Below are 22,699 nucleotides of genomic sequence, written 5' to 3'. Positions count from 1 at the left end.
CAGTAGCTGCTGGTTCAAAAGGAGGCAGGGTGATCTTTTCCAGCACAAAACTGAGGTCCAATGCAGGAGTTGGTGATCTTCTGGGAGGCCTTAAATTTTTGGCCCCTCTAAGATACTGTTTTAGCAGAGGATGAGAAAAGATGGGAGGCTCTGTGTTGTAATGAGCCGAGATGGCAGAGGCATGGATTTTTATAGATGAAAAAGATAGGCCCCTGTCAAGCATCTCAGTCAAGTATTGTAAAATCTGAGGAATATTTGGCTTTGCTGTGTCCGTTCCTTGTGCTTGGTTCCAAGCACAGAATCTCTCCCATTTATCAGCAAAAGATTTTCTAGTACTAGGCCTTCTGGCTTCCAAAATGACATCACAGATTTACTGAGAGGTGTTGTTTGAATAATTACATGATCAGCCATGCTGCCAGGTTCAGAGTTTGGAGCTGAGCAGAATTTGATTGCTCTGCTGAGACAGTAGATGAGGTATTTGAGGCAAGTACCAAGGAGGGAGTTGAGACATATTCCTTAGAATTGGGTACCAGTGCTGGCGAGGCCAGTCAGGGGCAATTAGGATCATTTTTGTTTTTTCCTGTCTGACCTTTAGTAAGACCTTGGGGAGAAGAGGCTGAGGAGAAAAGGCGTAGACTGATAGGCTTTTCCAACTGAAGGATAGGGCATCCACTTTCCATGCTTGTCTGTGATAAGTCCTTGTGCAGAATTTGTCCAGTTGATAATTTTGGGGAGAGGCAAATAGATCTATGTCTGGACTCCCCCATTTCTCTGTTATCATGCTGAAGACTTGTGGATCCAGTTTCCACTCATGAGGGTCCATAAGATTTCTGCTTAGGTCGTCTTCCAGAGTATTTTGTTTCTCTGGCAGGAAATGAGCTTGAAGATGTACTCTAAGTCAAGGCTGTGTCCCACAATGCCATGGCTAGTCCGCAAAGGGGGTAGGAATGTGTACCCCCCCTGCTTATGTACCACATAACCGTGGTGTTGTCAGTCATTATCAGTAGTTGTCCTGGATGAAGCAAGTCTCTGAAGGCTGTCAGGGCATTCTGAACAGCTAACATCTCTTTCTGGTTGATATGTAGATGCATTTGTTTTGGGCTCCATATGCCCTGAATGCATCTCCCTGCCAGGTGGGCCCCCCCAAGCATAGTCTGATGCGTCTGTAGTTAGGGTTTGGGTGGCAGGGGGTAGAGTGAAAGACCGTCCCATGTTCTGGTGACATGTCTCTGCCCACCAAAAAAACGCCTGTTGTAGGCAGGGAATGAGAGGAATCATTGTTTCCGGACTGTGACAATGTTGACTCCATAAACTTTTTAGATACCACTGTAGCTTCCTCATATGCAGTCTTGCATATGGAATTAGTAGAATGCAGGATGCCATGAACCCCAAAGCCTGCAGAATTTGTCTTGCAGATAACTGGGTTTTTGTTGCCATCTGTTTGAAGTAAACAGTCAGTTGCCTTTGTCTGGTGTAAGGTAAGTCATCTGGGTTGTATTCAAACTTGCACCCAGGAATGTAATTTTTTGAGAGGGTACCAGTTGTGATTTATTTTCGTTTATTGTGTACCCTAGGCATGTTAGAAGCCTTTTTACAAACACCAGATGTTGAAGAAGAATGTCCTTGTTTTCTGCTTGAATGAGACAGTCGTCCAAGTAAGGATAGATTTGTATGCATCTTTGTCTGCAAAATGCAATTACTGGTGCCAGGCACTTTGTAAAGACCCTAGGCGCAGTAGATAAGCCAAAGGGCAGAGCAGAGAATTGGTAATGCATAAAACCTGCCTTGAAGCGGAGGTATCTTCTGCACGATTCCCTTATTGGGATATGCAGGTATGCCTCTTTTAAGTTTAGAGTCACTAACCAAGCGTTCTTGCCCAGCATGGGCAGAAGCTGTTGTAAAGTCAGCATTTTGAATTTTGGGATGTCCAAGAATGTGATCAAAATCAATAAATCCAGTATTGGACGCCAGGCATAGTCTTTTCTGGGTACCAGGAACAGTCTTGAATAAAAACCTTGTCCTTTTTCCTGTTCTGGTACTGGTTGAATAGCCCCCATATCCATGAGGGATGTAACTTGTTTCTGAGCCTCTGCCCATTGATTTTGTGGCAGATCTGGCCAACCGTTTGGAATTGGCAAGGTATGGAAATGAAATCTGTACCCCTGGGATACTATGTTTAATACCCACTTGTACTGGGTTATTAACTGCCAATTTTGAGCATGAAGTGCTAATTTTCCCCCCAAGGAGGCTGCCAAAAGATAAGTGCTTGGTGATGGTAGAGGGAAGTCATTGAGACTGCTTACTGTAGGGTTGTGCTTTGTTTCCTCCAGATTTGGAGGTAGAGGCACCCCACTGCTTTGACCTGTAAGAACCCTGTGATTGGTATCTAGAGCCTTTTGAGTGCCTGGATTTGCCTTGTGAGGCTCTGTTGGACACAGGAAAGGACCAATTTTTAGTAGGCCAGTGTCTACTGAATCTGGGTGGCTGCACCTGTAAGAAATCTTTTACAGTTTGCATAGATTTAGCCTAGTCTTCCATTTTCTTTAAAACCTCTTCTGCCTTATTACCAAACAGAGTATCATACTGTAATGGTGCATCCAACAACTTCGCTTTAACATGATCAGGCAGATTTTGCTCCTTGAGCCAGGCATGCCTTCTAATCACACATCCAGTAACTGCGGCCCTGCAAGAGGCCTCCAAGAAATCAAAACCACATTGCAAAGTATGCTTTCCAACCTGTTCTGCTGCATGCTATTATTCCTGTAATTCTGTATTTTCCACGCATTCAAAAATCAACATCATTTTCTGTTTCAATAATCCCATAACATGCTGTTGATATTTAAGCATATGAAACTGGCAGTTTAAGGCCCTAACTGCCAAAGTTGCAGACTTATAAACCTTCTTTCCCCATATATCCAGCACCCTGGAATCTCTATCAGAGGTGGTAGGATTCTTGGCTGTAGAGGCCTTTACACCTTTGGGGCCCTGTGAGATAGTTTCAGGATCAGCAGCAAGTTTTTTGAATATAAATTTGTGGGAGTCAGGAAGCCTGTAATATCTGTCTGGCTTAATAGGAGCCGGAGGTAGTGAATCAGAAGCCATGCTTGATTCCGAAAACACATCAAAAAAGTCTAATACAGGAGGCATTGCTGAGGAAGAAGGAAATCCCTAAGCCTCTTTTTTGATTCAGAGAAATCCTGACTCTCCCAATGAAAATGTTCCCTTAAAGTATGCAAGGTTTCTCCAAAAGAATAATCTTCAGGAGGAAATGCAGATGGGATGGATTCTTCTGCATCTGATTTCTCATAGGGTGGTATAGAAAATTCCTGATCACAAGAGGAATCAGAAGAAATAGAAACCTGATCTGAAGATTCATAATCAGTGTCTTGCCTAGGCCTCTTATCGGGGGGGGGTTTGGGAACCCCTGATCAAGGTAATTAAGCCCTCAGCCATTTTGATCCTCTGTTTTTTAGGCATAGGGGCCTAAGCATGTGGCTCATGCGTCAGTTTTTTAGCCCTAGAAGTTGTTTTTGAAGCTGGAGACGGTTTTATATAGAAATGTTGAGGCCTGAAAACACCCTCAGAAGCCAGTGCCTGCTCAGCGTCTCCGGACCCATCCGAGGGACAGACATCTGCTGGTATAATACCCCTGAGAATTTTGCGGCATACCGGACTCCGCATGGGTCTTGGTAGAGGCCTGTGACTCAAAAGTAGTGGGTATCAGGGGCTGCGAAAGTGCCTCACTGAGTACCGCCGAAACAGCGACTGGCTTAGGAGAAGCTTCGTCGGTTTTGGACCTCAACAGTCTCTGTCCTTTTGTGAACTCCGGTAGTCGGATTGCTATCCGACGACATTTCAGGGTAATTAAATCAGTTTCCAAAATATTTTGAAGCAAAGATATACCGATGCTTAACAGTGCGTTGGTTAAATCTAGCACAAAACTGACAGCAAAGTACGTTATGATCTGGGCCTAGGCAAGGAATACAGTACAAATGAAAATCCTTATGAGGTATTTGCTTCCCACAAGTAATGCAATTATTAACTTTTACTGACATCGGTAAGGAGCAAGAAAAAGTTTTCCCAATGGGGTACTTAGCTTTAATTGAAGACTTTGGTTCTGAAACTAGAATGCGAAAATTTCAGGAGTCGGCTGACCGGCACTTGTGAACTGCTTCTGCTTCGGGCACCGTGCGGCAAGAAAGACTGAAGAAAATGGCGTTGGCTGCATGTTTTATACCCCTGACATGATAGAAGAGGAGAGAGCAACCGACGTAGGACCCAAGACTTTGATATTCAGGCCGACTGAGGGCAACCTGCCAGCAGATTACCCAAATGTAATGACTGCAACAGTGAAACACGAAGAACATCTGCATATTTTCTTTTATCTGACATTTCCTGTGACTTGCATTTGAAATGCTCTCTCATTAGGCTGAGAATTTTGCCAAGAGGAAAGACCCTCCAGGAGAGAGCCTGACAAGACAGTTTCCTTGTTATATGAATCAAACTCGCAGGGATAACAGAAAGGTACAGGCAGGGTCTTCCTCATCTTTTGAGGTGTCAAACTCCCAGAATTGGAAGCCGCAACCTTTCTTCCACTAGGCTGACAGTCTAAAGTGAATCATTCAGAAGGGCACTGTTATGAGTTTTGCCACACTAAAAAACAAGTCCTCTGCATATCTTCAGAAATGTTGCATGGCTAGGCTCATTTGGGATTCCAGGATCTGGTCAGTTGGGACAGATGGCATACGTTAATTATGCATATGCCCTGCTTTCAAAGAATAGGCTATTTTCTTCCATGCTCTGATAAACATTTTTTCTCATTTAAGGCTGAAGAGAGACACAGCAGTAAAGGTTTTGGAGAAAAAAACACAACAATGCATCAAGACCTGTACCTCTGCTTCATAAACAAAATGAAAAACGACTATCACATTATTAGCTGGTGAAATCTGATAAACACTTACACATCGCTTTGATGAGTATATATTCTATCAAACAGTGCTTCTGGGGCCATCCACTTCACTGGTAGTCTTCCCTAAGATGGAAACCAAACAGTTATATTACAGCAGCTACAAAGTACAAGCTGAATGTTGTTACAAATATTAAGTGTTAACAGCAAGTTATTCAGTAAAAGCAATGGCTACAGAGACCCACAGCCTTGCTTAGTTGTGGCAGATGAAAGAATCTCTTGGTAGAGTCCCAGCTTGAGTGCAGATGCTCAGTACAACCAAGAGAAATCAGAAATTCTGCCACACTCACAGCAATACCATCAGCCTTGAAAATATGTCTAAACTGTAGGAACTTAGCCATGTAAAATGACAATCCTGACTCAAAATCGGCAACATGCACAAATGCTGTATGAGACACCATTTCACTGACTGAAGTCTGGACCATAAGTGATACAATATGCATCACAGATTGAAGCAGCTGTTGTTTTATTTAACACATCTCTCACAATGGACTTACCAAGTAAGGGCACTTCCTGTCAACATAATACACCCTCTTACTTGGATGGCATAACGTATCAACAGTCTTAGGGGCTTCAAAGTGTTATAAATCGGGCAAGAGTTTACAATAATTCTGCTCTTGCTAGCAGCAAGAAGAGCTTCAGGGGTCATGCTAGGTTTTGTACATGATCACATACCACACAATGTAGAGTTAAACAAGTACTCCATTTGAGTGCTGTTCACCTGATTTCAAAGTCATCTTACTTGCCTGACCACCCTCTTTTGTCATCCCCTGTGGAAGGCTACTGGAGGCCAAACATCCACTTAATCACAGTGTGAGGAATAAGAGTGGTAAGAATGCTGCATGGCTTAAGTCATACAAACTTGATGTACCAGCGCTGCCGGAAAAATTACTGCAGTAATACACACCTGACTCTGAAGGGACAGCATGTCTTCTTGTCTTTGAAGAACTAGACTCCGACTCTCTACAAGAAGACTAGGGTGGCTATCAAGGACAATGGTAACCGTCTCAAACAGGATGACTGCCACTGCAGACTCACTTCAAACACCTAGGCTGTTTTGATAAATTTATATTAAACCTTTCCCAGGGAAAACAGAATATCTGCTGTCTCTATTGTCAAACTGGTATAACCTTTCAACTGCTGGAGTATACTATTATGCCAACTTTGAAATCCTAGTCAAGCAAAACTTCACTTTCACTTTGTAATCAGGATATTGACTAGTAACACCTTTCTGGATTTTCCACGTTCTCTTTTACATTAACAACAGCTAATCAATCTCATGTGACTTGTGTCCAGTAAAACTGAACAGCTTCTTCTAAAGTTCCCTCAGAACTTACTGGTTAAGTTAACATGACCAAAAACATCCTTCAGCCAATTTTCACCAATGTTTGTAGTCTGGACACAAAGCAAATAGTTAACTTCAGCTACAGCTATCCAAACTAGGGAAATGAGGAGCTTCTCTCCTCTTCAGCTTGGACTGCCTACAAGAGATTAACTGGGATACTGTGAATTCTCTTTTCATACAGTAGATCAAGATGCTTACTACTTCAGTTTCACCTTCCCTTCCACACTCTAATATAGTACTTATCATAAAAATGACAGCTAAGAATACTTCTCTGCCTGCATGACTAAGTTACTCCTGAATGTACAGCAGTGACAAGCAAGGCAAGATCTTTTCAACTTTTAGCTGTTAGTGCATGCATTAAGAGTTATAAGGATCTACTGTTGTTGTGACTTTCGGCATTTCCCAGTTAGGGGTCGCCACAGTGCAACTCTGGTCCACTAATGATTGGTAGTTGATTTTTACGTGCCGAGTTACCAGCTCTGACGCACAACCTTCAACGAAGGTGCGCCCATTCACGCACGTCTCCACGCAGAAGATGCTCTCGCTGAGAATCGAACTATACAGTAAAGAAAAAGAAAGAAGCCATACCTAACAGACTTACAGGAGTCTAATGACACAAATCCTATGTCATTCCAGACTGGCATTAGGACCATGATGGGCTGAGCAACCAGCTAGAGACACTTTTCTGGTCTTTCGGATCGGTGCACAGCAAAAGACTTGAGTCAGCAGTTCCCTGAGGGATCTCAGTTGCATGGAGTCTCACTCAAGACATAACTGGTCAGTGTACACAATTAACCATGACCTCCTTTCAGTCTCTAACCTGTCAGCACAGAGACTGCCTTTAAGCTTCTGTTCAAAGGTAAGAAGACATCCTTCAGAGGATGGTGTTTAAACTCATAACGATAGTAGTGCCTTTTTATACTACATAGCATTTGTGGAAGTCTGTAACTGTTGACTCCTATTTACAAGTCTGGTGATCCTAACCAAGTTAAAAACTATACACCTACAGAAGTCTTAAGTACCAAAGCCAAAATACTACACAGGTCTGTACAATTACAGTTTGGTTCCTCCCTAATCACATACTCTGTGTCTAAAGCCCAACATATCTTCTGGATTCTCCACAGTATAGCTATTATTCTGGTTATTGTACCAAAAACATACAGAAATCTCTTTAGACAGAGTTAACTTTTGGTGTTATGTTTTTCCAATCCTCAAAGGTCTTTGATAGAGATGGATACCCCCCATCCAAAAATTTGATGCGATCCCACAGTTAATTCTCTTTTCATTTTTTCCACTATTTGTGAAATTGATGTGGTTATCCTGCGCAAAAGCTACACTCCTCCAGTGACTCCTAACTGGCAAGCATTAAGGTAGCCAGTGCTCAGGTTGATCTGTAAGAAGCCCTATACTCAACTGCAAACCTGATTATCCAACAATGGTCTATTGCTGAATCCCTCCAAATCCAAAGCAAAATTATTTAGTCCTAGTTTGCCCCTCTTTCCCATGACAGAACTCTCCTTTTTCACATCCAGGGATAGCATACTTATTTCCACTAAGGTCAGATTTAAAAAAGGATTTACTCTTTACCAGGAGATAAAGTGTTCATAGAGCTGTCACTGTAAAGAAAGTGTCAACAGTTAGGTGTTCTATCCATGGCCAAATAACACCTTAGCATGCAAGTTAGACTCATCACACAGTCTATGATCTTATCTCATTTGTTGCTCAGCAGCATAGTTGCATGCCATCTGCAACATGCATTTTACAAAATCTACCTACAACACTGCTAGTTACCATGGCTGTGCTCTCTCAGACTCACCAATGCTATACATCATCTTACTTAGGATGGCACTCTCACTCAGACTGCCTGTGGCTTGCATTCTGTACATCGTAAAGACTGACATAATCCAGTCAAAAACTTTTTCAATGGCATTTGCCAGTCAAAATGAAGTGACATCAACATTAGTATAAACTGACAGTACCTAGGACTTCCTGGTGTCATGGAGACGGTACTTTTAGCTCAGACATTCCTCAAACATGGAAGCTCTTACCAGTACAGGTTAGGAGTCATTCCTACAACTTGACTTTTAAAAACGTGTGCTGCTCTTTTGTTCTGCACCAAGTTAAAGTTCCACACTGCACTGTCTGTGGTGCTACATAAATAACTTTACAATATGTATTTTGACCAACTAACGACACTCCTTCTCTGCATGTGTACACACTACATGCAAGTTCACCAATACATTTGCATATACATGCTGCGAGTTTAAATGCTACGCTAAAGCAGTAAATGGAATTAAATATTTCACAAGTGACTGTACTTAAAACCAAAGCTATGAACCGTTTTTTGTGTACTGCTAGTTTGTAGTTTGAATATTGCATTTTTATTATCATTGTCAACTACATTAATAATGAATGACAGTTTTTTTTCCGAATCTGTTGCAAAGGGGTAAAAGCAGTAATTAATAAAAAAAAAAAAAAAAAAAACATTTCTACAGAAAAAGGTGACTGCTATAGACTTACTAGTTAACTTGCTGTGGCTGTCTCCTTATGGCAAAGGTGGTTGATCTATAATGGCTACAGAAATTAATGTATTGCAATAACCGAAATCTACTTTTTTTGGCAGGGATTGCGGTTTCCAGAAGGCGGTTGAAAAGAAAGAACCAACAAATATAGGCTACAGATACTGGCAACAGTTCTGAACTGTACTACAATATTCCTCTCAATCGAAACACCAATTCTGCAGATGTTTCTTGGAAAACTATTATACTCAACCTGCCAAAAAACAGTTGCAGAAATCAGCATTTTCTGCATGAAGTTAACTTCTTTCCAGGACTGCAAATAGGCCAACAACTGCCAACGGATGGGATCTAAAGGGGCAGAAACTGTTCTAATAAGCGGTTTTACATGCAGCCCGATTAACTCCACAGGCTGCCATCTGAACATAAAGAGACGTGGATTTTACCAGGTCTCTTCAGACATGCTGCAGTCTTCTAGTAGTTTACAGAATGGAATGGGATATTAGAGCAAAAATTACTGTACGTCAAAACTGGGAAGACCACAAGACTACAGTATCCATCTTTACTATGCACTAGGAGTCATATTTTAAAAATGCTTACACCCTCTGATTTTGTTTTTACCTCAGAATTCTTTTTCACCCTATAATATAGATGTTGCAGAATGCTCAGAAAGCCTTTAGCATCTTTTATCTTTTTTCCATTTCCTCATCTCTCTGCCACAGATCATGAAGGTCTCAGCATTTTTCCCTATTCAAACCTCACATTCTTTCATAAAGAAATATGGCCCAGCTGTGTGACCTAGGCTGTGCAGCAGAGATTCTGTAGTTTTCAGTGCTGGCTACCACCCACGATTTTACCTCATGATACTGTATTGCTGAGGTCAATAAAGTCCTATAAACAGCTAAAGTGAAACTATTTTTCCAAACGGTTACTGGAGAAATTTTTAAATGAAGAACAGGGATGAATTACACTGCAACACAAACTGGTGAACACACTCATCTCTTGGCCAGTTAAATGTTGCTTTTACTTAAAAATGAACCAGATCAGCAAACCTCTATGCAGCTGCTATTTTTCTTTAATAGCTCTTGATCAGTCATACATGACAACAGAAAAACAGATGACTTCACAACTTAGAAACATGTTGGAGAGGAATGGTCCAGAATTTTTGCTATAACAGAAAGCTACAGCTCTGTCATGATGGATAAATAAAGTAAAAATATTGTTTCTGGCTTTGGGCACCTGACAATGAAGGAAATAAATTAAGGGATACACATACTGCACAAGTTTAGTTTCCACTACCTGAAACTGAGGTTGCATGATATTAGTTTGTAAATGACTATCACTCAGTACTATGGCATTATTATAAATGCGCTAACAGTGTTTTATTCTCAGACAAACCAAGAAGACACTTTGCAGTGTGGAGGGTGTGATGTTCACTTCCTGAATTATGCTACGCACCTACTTAACAAAAATCAAACTGTAAAATATGTGCTACAAAATAAACAGAAAATTGTAGGCAGTCCACGGTGGAGTTAAAAATGGAATATCCTTTATTGAAACAAACATGCGATCTTAGTTGAATAACATAAAAAGCATCAGAAACATTCCTTATTTACATATAATCAGGTTGTTTGGAGCAAGGGAGTGGTTACAGGTGGTGGTTCTGTTAAGAGCAATAAAAAGCATTAAAAGCATTCCTTTAGCCAAGTCCCCCTTCTATTCATCACCTGTGCTACCTAAAAACTGAAACTAAAAAGCTAAATTAACAGGTTAACCAACTAATCCAAAACTTTATTAAGAAACTAACAAAATGACTAACTTGAGATGTCTAGTGGTAGACCTTTTGGTTATTTAATCAGCCATTTTGTTAGTAGAAGTAGAGATGCTAAACTAAAAGAAAAAGTGCAGAACAGACCTTGACCTAGCTACTGGCTTACTCATGACACCACAGTCAAACAAGTCTCATTTACTTTCGTTGAAAGGTGGTATTTATACAAATAGGATAAATTTGGTCAGGACATCAGGGAAACTCCCCTTGTTATACTGTAAACATGTTAAAAATATAACCTTGTTTAATATCTCATCCAAAGGACACCACCTCAGAAATGTAGCATTGCTTTTATGTTGCACTACAGGAAAATGAATCCAGACACCTTGCATGGGAATACAGCAGCCACCCACCTGATCTCCCCAGCATGAAAGGTGAGTTTGCTATCTGGCGAGCCATAATCGGTGGATGCACTACATCCAGCTGAGGTATCTAAACAAATACACACAAATGTATTACTAAGGGTAGACTAGCTGCTGATGCCCAAACTCTGGATAGAGAGAGCAAACATTGTTAATGTGGCACAGTGAAGCAGAATAGTTGCTGGCTACATCTGAAAAAAAGTTATAAAATTGTGACATACTGTGAAGAACTGACAGTTTTAGGTTTCAAATCAAAACATGAAAAACACATATGAGGTGATGTCTACATGATACAATACTGACTTAGGATTTATGATTTTCATTACCTGTCCACCAACACAGCCACCTATAACAATGCTTTTTCTTCATGAACTAAAAATGTGAACATTCTGCAAAGAGTTTTCACAGACTGAATGCGGACTACCTTTTGGGACAGAAGTATGCAGTTAACAGGGTCGTAGTTTACGAGATGATCCTCATATACAAAAAAAAACACGGGACCTCAAACTTCAATAACTGGCAAAACTATGAGCAAGTACTCAACAAGTAAACCATGAAGATAACAGCCAGAGTTATAAACTTGTCACTTTATTTACATTTTGAAATATTATGAAACACATCCCTTTGCAATCAGCTTAAATCTCAGTACACTTCACCATCTTGCTATTAATAATTCCTGACCAAATTTTCATAGTACTTATTTCATTCCCCACATCAAATTAGCGCATGGCAATAACAGTTCTGTTCTACAGGGCAATCACTGTGTAGAATCACCCTGTCAGGATACAAATAAAAGAACAGCCAGATCAAGCACTAAGCACTTGCCAAGGCCTGCCTGCTTGGGGGGGGGGGGGGGGTGCTGACCACAGCATTAATTTAATTAAAAAATAAAAGTTTCCTACAGTAAATAAAAAAATAAAAGCACCTACTTTACAGAGGCACTCTCTCCATGTGCATGCATGCCTCTTACTGCTGTACAGACGTGACGTGACGTTATGCATGCAGAGCAAAAGAGCAAGATTTGATTTTCTCAAACTGGCTAAGCAGCAGTATGGATATGTACAAGTCATGTACTCACCATAACTGTGCATCTGTGTTGTCCATTTTCACTCTTCCTCAACTAATGGGTCTTGGATCAGACCTTGATCTGGCTCGGCCGCATTTAGACTCTCGGATTGAACTCTCAAGCTCCTCACTTTACCCATAATGCCCCAGAACCCTGTAATATCTCACATCAATTTTGCCAATAGGAAAGATAGGGGCTCAAACATGGAAAAGGGGTTTTGTATTTACTATCAGGTTACTCAGAGGAAAAGGGAAGGGTGAAGGAGTGCAGGAAGTTGAAGAATGAAAATGGACAACACAAATGCACAGTTATGGTGAGTACATAACTTTTATATTTGATGCTGTCCTTTTCATTCATTCAACTGACCGTCTCCAGCTATATGAATCAGGGTGTCCCTCATGAAGGATATTCTGAAGTACTGCAGAACCAAGAGCAGCCCTGTTTCGGGAGATCAAATCCAGTCTGTAATGAGCAACAAAGGTACGAGCATTGGACCAAATGGCTGCAGCATAAATGTCATCAATGGAAGTTCTGGACCAAAACACAGGCCGAGTAGCTGTGGCTCTAATGGAGTGAGCTTTAGGAGATTTGGGCAAGGAAATATTTCACTGACTATAAAACTATACGCAATCTGTTAATCACTTTTCTAAGGTAACTCTGGAGAAAGTACAGTTGTGTACACTTACCATAAATGTATATGTTTGAGTGTATTCACTGTTGCAGTCATCACTCTTGGGTTATCTGCCTGCAGGTAGCCTTCAGTCAGCCTGAATACCAGAGTCTTGGGATTTCTGCGTCGGATGCCGTCACCCCATCCATGACATCAGGTCGCCAGGGGAGCAAAACATACAGCAGACGCCATTACATCAGTTTTTCTTGCCCCAGATGTCAGGAGCCCCCAAAATAGGGAGCAATCAAATGGTGTGGAACACCTCCAGTAAAAAGTAAATACCACTTCCATAAAATACGGGCAAAAAAAAGTATAGAAAGATGGGGGGGGGGGGGTTGAGGGAGGGTAACCAGGACTGCAACAATGAATACACTCTAACATCTACATTTATGGTAAGTGTACACAACTGTACTATGTTCTTCGCGTTTCACTGTTGCAATCATCACACTTGGGTTGATTCCCAAAGCTGAGGAAGGGTGGAGGCAGTCAAGTAGTAGTAGGGCTGTCTAGCAGGCCTTGTAAGACTGCTGTGGCAAATCCAGCTCTGGATTTAGAAAAGATAGGCAAGTGGTAATGCTTGGTGAAGGTCTGTACAGAACTCCAGGTTGCAGCTTCCAGGATGTCCCTGGTAGGGACTCCCCTGAGAAAAGCTGTAGAGGTTGAGGTAGCCCTAGTGGAATGAGGCCTGATCCCCTGTGGGGTAGGTTTTCCATGGTGTTGCAGCAAAAATAGATGCAGTGGCCTATCCATTTAGAAATGGTTTATTTCGAAATGGCCTTGCCCTCTGCCCTTGTAGCAAAGCTAACTAGCAGCTGGTCAGATTTTCTGAAAGGTTTAGTCCTGTCACGGTAGAACCTGAGCTGTCTGTGCACATCCAAGGAGTGCAGGATCCTTTCCCCATTATTCTCTGGATTAGGAAAAAAGGTTGGAAAATGGATGGATTGGTTTAAAGCCACACTGGATACCACCTTGAGCATAAAAGATGGTTAGACCAGAGGGAAACTCTGTTCACATGGAAGAGAATAAAGGGTTCCACAGCCATAAGGGTTTGCAACTCAGACACTCTTCTTGCTGAAGTGATGGCTAGCAGTAAGGCGGTTTAGCAGCAGGCTCAAAAGGGGGAAGCGTGAGCTTCTCTAGTATAAGGTTAAAGTCCAAGGCAGGAGTGGGAGCTCTCCTTGGGGGTCTTATTGTTAGCTCCTCTCAGGAACTGCTTGATCAGAGGGTAAGAGAAGAGGGGTGGGCTCAGTATTGTAATGAACAGAGATGGCAGAGGCATGAATCTTAACTGATGAGAAGGATAAGCCTTTGTGGAGCAGCTCTGCTAGGTAATCGAGGATTTGAGGCAAGGGGGGCACGGCTGTCTCCTTTCCTTGAGACTGGCTCCAACAGTATCTACTCCACTTTTCTGAATAGAATTTCCTAGTACTGGGCCTCCTGGCCTCAAGGATAACATCCAGCACCTGTTTGCTGAGGGTTGCTGGTGATGTACTCAGGGAATAAGCCAGGCTGCCAGGTTCAGGGTTTGCAGCTGAGGATGCAAAATCTGTCCCTCCTGCTGGGACAGCAGAGAGGGGGTCTCATATAGGTGCCAGGGTGGCACTGCTGTCAGACTGCGTAGGAGTGGGTACCAGTGCTGGTGTGGCCAGTCTGGTGCAATATGGATCGTCACTGGCCTGTCCCTTTGACCTTGAGTACTTTTGGAAGGAGGGGCAGAGGGGGAAGGGCATAGACCGAGAGGTTTTCCCATGTGAAGGATAGGGCATCCACTTTCCAAGCTTGGCTGTGGGGAATTCTGGTGCAAAATTTGTTTAGTTGATTTTGGGGGGACGCAAAGAGGTCCACCTCTAGTGTTCCCCACCTGTGTATTAGAATTTTGAGTTTGGTTCCAGTTTCCACTCATGTGGTCCATTAGACTTCTGCTCAAATCATCTGCCAGTGAATTTTGCTTGCCTGGCAGGAATTGAGCTTGCAGGTGCGCTTGGGTTGCTTAAGGCTGTGTTCCACAGCGCCATGCCTAACCTGCAGAGTGGGTAGGAGTGAGATCCCCCCTGCTTGTTTATGTACCACAACTGTGGTGTTGTCGGTCTTTATCAGGAGTTGTCCTGGGAGGATAAGGTATTTGAAGGCCGTCAGTGCATTCTGTACAGCTAACATTTCTTTTTGATTGATATGCAGGTGACTTTGTCCTGGGCTCCATTTGCCTACTACGTAAGCCCCCCATGCACAGTCTGATGCATCTGTTGTCAGAGGTTGGATGGCTGGGGGTTGTGAGAAAGGGAGTCCCTTGTTGTGGTTGCAAGCCTCTGCCCACCAAAGGAACTCTGTCCTTAGGCAAGGAATGATAGGAATCACTGTTTCCAGGTCCTGGGAATGTTTACACCAGAGACTAAGTACCACTGACGTTTCCTCATATGCAGTCTTGCATATGGAATCACTAGAAAACATGAGGCCATGAACCCTAGGGCTTGCAGCATTTTTCTTGCAGATAGCTGGGTTTGTGTGGCCAGTAGTTTGAAATAAGTTGTCAAATAAACCTGCTTTCCTGGAGTGAGGAATGCCATCTGGGAAGTTGTGTTCAAGCTTGCTCCCAGCAATACAATCTTTTGGCTGGGTACCAGCTGAAGGAATTGAATCCTCTGCATCTGAGTCCTCATAGGTAGATAAGGGTATGTCCTGGTAATCACAGGGGTCAGAGTCATCAGACTCATGGTCTGAAGAATCAGAAGGAAAATCAATTCTTTGTCTTTTACAGGGGGAAGGCTGGCTTCCCCGGATTAAAGTAATAAGATCTTCAGCCATTCTAAGCATTTGTTTCTGTGGCATGGGAGCTTGAGAATGTGCCTTGGTCGGTTTCCTAGGCATAGTGTGAACTCTGGACCTGAGAAATTTGGTACATTTAGTCATCATCTAAGTAGTCGGTTTGATATGAACATCGGAAGGTCTGAATACACCCTCAGAAGCCGGTGCCTGCACAGCGGCTCCGGACCCATCCAAGGTAGAGACATCCGCAGGTTCCATAGTCGAAGAAGCATCTCGCAGCATATCAGACTCTGAATGGGTCTCAGTAGAGGCCTGTGAATCTGTAGAAGCGGGTAACAGGGGCTGGGAAAGCACCTCACAGAGAACCAGCGGACTGGCGACTAGCTTAACGGAAGCGTTGTTGGCAGTTTTGGACCTATGCGGTCTATCTTTGCATTTTTTTCAGAAGAACAGTAGTCGGATGGCTTACCGAAGCCATTTTAGAATACGGAGAATGAGAGCAATAGAATTTAGAGACAAAAATAGCCCGACGACGAATAGTTCGGGTGTTTAACAAGGCAGAAAACCGACAGCGAGGGACGTCGTGGTCTGGGCCTAAACAGGTGACACAGTAAGAATGAAAATCTCGGGTATTTTCTTTCCACAGGCAAGACAATTGTTAACTTTTTCTGACATCAGTTAGAGCAAGAAAAAAGGATACCCAACGGGGTACTTAGCTTTAGAAGACTTCAGGCTTGAAACTTGAAAAACAAACATTTCAGGTTGCAGCCGACCTGCACTTGCGAACTGCTTCAGGTTCCTGCGCAGCAAGAAAAGCTGATGTAATGGCGTTGGCTGCATGTTTTTACCCCTGACGCCATGGATAAGGAGACAGCATCCGATGCAGAAATCCCAAGACTCTGGTATTCGGGCCGACTGAGGGCTACCTGCAGGCAGATAACCCAAGTGTTATGACTGCAACAGTGAAACACGAAGAATATCTGGTTTTCCCAATCTGTTGGAGGCAAAGGAGAACAACCACCGATATGTTTTTCTGAGGTCTTTTGTTCTATGGAGATAAAAATTGAGCTATGTACATCTAAAAGATGAGGCATGTACTCACCTTTGTTGGAGAAGCTGGGATAGAAAACAGGTAAATTGATGGCCTGGTTAATGTTTGCCAACGAGGTTACTTTGAGCAGGAAAGAAGGACTAGTTCATAAGGTAACCCTATCTTTATAGAAATCCAAATAAGGAAATCTTGAGGAGTGCGCTTAGATTTCAGACACTAGAAAGGGCATTTTTCAAGAAAAACTTGGTCAGATTTAGCAGTTGGCTCAAAGGGACTGCTCTGATTTAAACTCTGTAGTAACAGCGTTAGACTCCAGGGAGGAGTAGGGTCTTCTGAGGGCCTAAACAAAAAAGTGCCTTTAAGGAAAACTTTGCATAATTTGGATGATGCCAGAGGAAGCATTGTACCCAGTATGACAATTTGAGATGGCTGCTATGGTAGAAAAGCTAGCCTCCTCTTGAAAAATAGATAATAGGAAATCCAGGAAATTGAGAATAAGGGCAGTAAAAGGGATTCAATTTTCTTTGATGGGCTCAACAGGAAAACCTTTTCCATTCACTTTTTTTTTAAATCTTTGTGGCGGAGGCTTTCTGGGTTGACAGTAATACCTGAAGGATCAGGGAAGAAAGCCTGAGCTGTCTAACCACTAGAGTAATTGGAGAAACCATGTGGTTAATTTGAGGCCTGCAATGTCTGGGTGTACCATCCCCAAGGGATGAGAGATCAGATCTGGAGTGGGATCCAAGCTGGACACTGAAGTTGAGATCAAAGAAAGGGGAACTGCACTTGACAAGGCCAAAAATGGGGCAGCGAGGACAACCTTGCTCTTTAACTAAAGTACTTTCTGTAGAAATTTGGGGATTAGAGGTATGCAGGATAACCATAAAGGAGACTGGAGACCCAAACCTGGACTAGAGCATCTTTTGGCTTTTGGTGACCCCCCCCCCCCCGGGGGTTCAGGGCAAAGAACCTGCTACATTTCTTGCTGTGCAGACACAAAAATATTGCAGCAAGGTTGAACCCATCAATGGAAAATCCTCTTACCCACTAATTGACTGATAGACCACTAGTGAAGCATCAGAATGGACATGCTGAGTTTGTCCACTATGATGTTAGATTTCCCTAGAATGTGTATTGCCATAAGAAAGTGTTTGGAGAAGACTGCCCAGTGTGTCACACTCATTGCTTCTCAATAAAGGGGAAAGGATTGGGCTCCTCCCTGTTTGTTAATGTGCCATACCATGGACATGCTGTCTGGACAGCAACTGCCCCCCCGGGGGGGGAGGGGGATTCAAGGCCTGCAATGCTAGGACCACCACCCAAATTTCCATAACATTGATATGCAAATTGTCTCTTCTATGGATCTCATGCCTTGGACTATCTGTCCCAAGAAATGCTCCCTGCCCCAACTGGGAGTTGTCTATGGTCAATGAGGCTAGCAGGGGTGGAAACACAAAGGAGCTTCCCTGACAAACCTCATTAGATTGTAGCCACCAAAGTAATTCCTGAAAACCCAACTGAGTTTTATCAGTGAGGACAGTAGAGGTTAAAGAAATTAACCACTGAACAGCTAGTCCACTGAAGAACGCAGATACAGAATTGAGCCATCAGGACCAAGGTTATAGCAGCCGCCACAGAACCTAAAGCCTGGAGGACCAGTCTTAGTGGGGGAGAGGGGTGTGAAAGAATCTCTCTCACTTGAAATCTTATAGACTGTACTCTGCTTGATGGAAGAAATGCTAGCTGACTGGTGGTGCACAGGTGGGCACCTATGAATTCCAAGACTTGGACATATACATGAGACTTGGCATAGTTGGAGCAGGTAGTCCCTGGAATTTATGGAAATGCCTTGTTGGGGTGGTGAGACGCCAGTCATCTAAGTATGGAAACACACTGAATCCAAGCAGCCTCAGGTGAGCTGCTACTACTGCCGTACACTTGGTGAACACCCTGGGGGCTGTGGTGAGACCAAAGGAACGGCCCTGAACTGATAGTGACTGGCCCTCAGCTGAAAGCGCAGATATTTTTGGGAGTGCCTGTTCATTTTGCTGTAATAGTACGTGTCCTGAAGACCAACAAGGCACATCCAATCTTCCTTTCCAAGAAATGTCAGAATGGAATGAACCACGACCATCCAAACATGAGAGTTCTTAAAAATGATTGAGATTACGGAGATCCAGAATGGGTCTCAGGTCCCCTGTCTTCTATAGCACTAAAAAGAACCTTCAATAACTTCTGAATCCTCTCTGGACTGGTGGGACCTCTTTGATGACTTTTGTCTAGCAGCTTTTGAATTTCTAAGACTAACTCCCACTGACTGGGTGAACGTTGGCAAAACTTTTCCATTTGGTTGGTGAGATTTGTAAAAAAAGGAATGAAACAGCCTTTGTATATAATTTTCTGCGCCCGAGTGTTGTTTGTAATTGATGCCCAGTCTTTCTGGGTACACAGAAAGAGTAGTCAGACAACCCTTAAGGAGCGCTGGAAGGGTTCATCTGAGAAGGTATCTCGAAACCCTTGGTTTTCTGGGCCTCCTCTGCTGTGCATCTTCCACTGGAACCTCTCCCCCTGCCTCGGGGGGGGGGGGGGGGTAGTCTCCCATTGAGAGTCCTGGAAAAGACCTTGGGACTTTCTGAACCGCATCTCTACCTCCACACCGATTCCTGGGAAAATCTCTGCGGGGTATAAAAATTTATTCCCCTGGCAGATAAGGTGTTCCCATCTTGCTCACTATGGGAGAGCATTTCTTTAACTGCAGAGACAAACGAGGAAGATCAATTTAAGGGAAACTTGAAGGCCTCTGCAAAATCGCATCTAAGCACGTCTGTTAATGACTATGCCTGAATCCATCACTGCGTGAGAGATCAACCTCATGGACGCATTAGAGATGGACTGAATGGTGGCTAGTTGTGAAGAGGGCTGTCTCTACTTCTCCACAGACAAGGACCCAGGAAGAGATTTGGAAAATTCTTTAATCAAATCTCTCTGCAATCTAGTGAATTGTGCCAAATTATTCAGTGATAGAAGAGCAATTATCACCGAAGCGTAAACGCTCTTTCCAAATCTGTCCAACACCCTGGCTCTGTGTTAGGGTGATTGACAGAACAACTGTTCTACCAGTTTTTTGATGGCTGCCATCACAACCATGGCATCTGCACGAACTTCTTACTCTAACAAGGGCTGTCTTTAGGAGGGGGCAAGAAATTTGTCAGGGCAATGAGGAATGGGTGAGAAAGAAGCTAAGATAGGAAGAATAAGCGATAAGAATAGCTACACTCAAGTCGCAAGAAAAACACCCTATAAGCTTGACAGAGCAGGATCTGCATCTGAACTGAAGAAGCATCAAATGAGATCTGGGGTACTACAGGGCTCTGGGGCATTATTGGTAAAGGGAAGAGCTCGAGATTTGGATCCAAGACTTTAAATGTGGCCAAGCCAACTCGGAGACCAATCAGTTGAGGAATGAGTGAAAATAACATCAGATCTTGCTGCTTTTACAAATGGACATACTGGACCCTGATTTTTGGCAGAAGGCACAAAGGAGCAGCAGTAATACCTTGCCGAACTCACATACTTCGAAACCTGAAACACAATTGTTGGTACAAAGGAGCAGCAGCATTATCTTGCTGAATGCAAAGATGCTGGAACCCAAAGCCAGACTTTTGACAGCAGGTACAAAAGAGCAGCATTATGAAAATCTTGCTGCTTTTACAAATGCACATACTTTGGAACCCAATTTTTGGCAGAAGGTACACAGCGAGTATGGAAACATGTACATGCTTGCATGTGTGCGTATGTGTACCATACCCTATAGTATTTCATCATGTTTGCCAGCATAGTCATTTGTTACTGTCTGTTTAACTTAAGTATCAGCAAAACATTGAAATACCACTTTTTTTTTTTTTTTTTTACCAATTCCTCTGCTGGTGTCCCTGTACACTGAATGGTTGTAGTGTTACTTTTGCAGTGTGTGAAAATGCACTCTATGAACGGGGTCACTGCATGGGAAACTCCTCTTTCACTGACAGGCAATAATACAAAGCTGACTGCACTAAGTAAAGGGATGCATAGAACAAAATACGTGTACGGAGTTATGGGGTTTTGCCTCACATAAATGCAGGATTCAAGTTCCTCTTTTTATTACTTATTTTTATTCATGCTTCTTTTCAAAACAAATTTTAAAAGCTCAACTTTGTGAGGGTGACACCAAGCCATATCAACTTCAATACATCTACCTGAAATACCAACAATTCCATCAGAATTAATAAGCAGTCAGAATCCCTCATAACTAATCCCTAGATTGTTTCTTCAATTTTTTTTTTTTTTTTTTTTTACTGTGGCCAACATCTTTACTTTATCATCTCTGGTGTGAATATTTCGTGTTCTACCACTTTTTCTACTGCTTTAAAAACTATTAAATCAGATTATTTTCAATGCAAAATCCAGCAATGCCAGGTTTTAACCTTAAGTTCTGAAGAACCATTTGCCATGATGTGATTTATGGAGATTTTTCCCTTTTGCATCAGACTCTCAGTCATTATAATTGGTTGAAATGTTCTGAAATGGATACTTTTGTAATTTAATGGCTCATACATTTTGTTTCATTGCTTACTGGAACAAATGTTCAAACTAAATTCATAACTAAAGATCAGTGGCCTCAAAAATCTTGGTTTTCAGGAGAGACTGGCAGAGCTTTCTCTGTACTCTATCTCTTACAAATTCCTCCACTGAGATCCAAGTGCCATGAAAGATCCAACCCTATTTGATCTACTATTCCTTCACAGAACTAATGTTTCATGAAATACTTGGTTAAAGGAACTAAACCTTTATCAACAGATAAGGTATACAGGTGTGATACATTCATATCCCAACATATCCCTTAACTCTGGAACAAACTTCCACTACATGTCAAGCAAAGTAGCACCCTTGCCACCTTCAAGGCAAACCTAGACAACTGGATGAGCAGCCGCAAATTCTCTCCTGATCTACCTTGTGTTGTACACCATGAGGACGGAGGGAAGTTTTGAATAGGTTTTTTGGCTAGGCTCAGACTGCCTTGTACATACCTACAGCTCAGAGACCAAGGTACACTCAAATCTGCTACTGGACGAGTGCATTTTCAATGAACGTGAGCTTCAAGAGAAGAGAAGTTTACTGCTGCTCATACTGAGTCTGTCTTCAACGTGCAACTACTTTGTTTTGCAAATGGCCATTAATGTTTGTGCAGTTTGAAAGCACACTTGCCTTTGGTGCAGAAGGCTGTAGGTTCTACACCTGCACAATGCAGATGGATTTCTGACACTGCAGTACACTTTAAGGGGGGGGTGTTGAACTCCTGTGTGTGTCATTCTTCCAACGAGATGTTAAACCATGGCCTTTGCCTGTGTGTTGATGGTAGGTACTGTGAGATCTTTTACATCTACCTTAGCTATCAAAAAGAGTAGAGGGAAGTGCCCTGACATCCTGGCCAAATTTCCTGTAGTACTATAAATACCACAAAGGCTCTCCCCCTGAAGAGAAGCTACTAGCCTAGTGGGACTAATCTGTTCGGAGAATAAATAAATTACAAAGTTTAAATTAAATCCACATCTCTGTCTTCATGTCAAAAGTAAAAGATAGCATACAAGCTGACAGTTTTGTTTTGAACAGTGCTTATGGTAACTGGGGGAAAGACAATTAATCAGACACTTGAGTGGCTGCAGGGGGGGGGGCTGGTCTGTTACCATTCTTAGGGCCCTATTTGACCACAATATGGCTCTGAATGACAGTGCTGCAGTTTAGAAGGTGGGTTCTCATAGCTGGTATATTGATAGAAAACAAAAAATGCCTTTGTTTTTTGGAACTTTTTGACACTTTTTATTTGCATTTCTTTACCAGGATAGTCTGACTGGGCTACAAAGCCCTTTTTCAGAGAAGGCCTGGGAAGAAAAGTGGAAACACAAAACAAAGAGTAACAAATATATACAATAGTCACAAAGAAATATTTTAGGGAGATTAACAATAATGTCAACATAATATATAAATAGATTTCCAAACTAACAAGAGTAGGATAATATTTAAATACGTATAGAAACAGTGTTACAGTATGATAAAGTCATGGTATATAATGTCTTGTCTTAAAATAAAGTAGAA

General features: G+C 42.4%; 1 protein-coding gene across 2 annotated transcripts in view; it reads right to left on the bottom strand.

Moving 5' to 3' along the window:
* Positions 1-22,699, bottom strand: part of LOC122799715 (fibroblast growth factor receptor 1) — a 749,414-nt gene that overhangs the window by 32,016 nt on the left and 694,699 nt on the right. For both annotated transcript variants that reach the window (XM_044068959.1, XM_044068968.1), the window contains exon 11: positions 4,962-5,032. In XM_044068959.1, coding sequence (XP_043924894.1) covers positions 4,962-5,032 — 71 coding nt within the window. The remainder of the gene's footprint in view (positions 1-4,961; positions 5,033-22,699) is intronic.

The sequence above is a fragment of the Protopterus annectens genome, chromosome 1.part0 (genome assembly GCF_019279795.1).
Source record: "Protopterus annectens isolate FY-2018-M chromosome 1.part0, PAN1.0, whole genome shotgun sequence".
Taxonomy (NCBI): domain Eukaryota; kingdom Metazoa; phylum Chordata; order Ceratodontiformes; family Protopteridae; genus Protopterus; species Protopterus annectens.
This window is presented reverse-complemented; position numbering and strand designations above follow the sequence as displayed.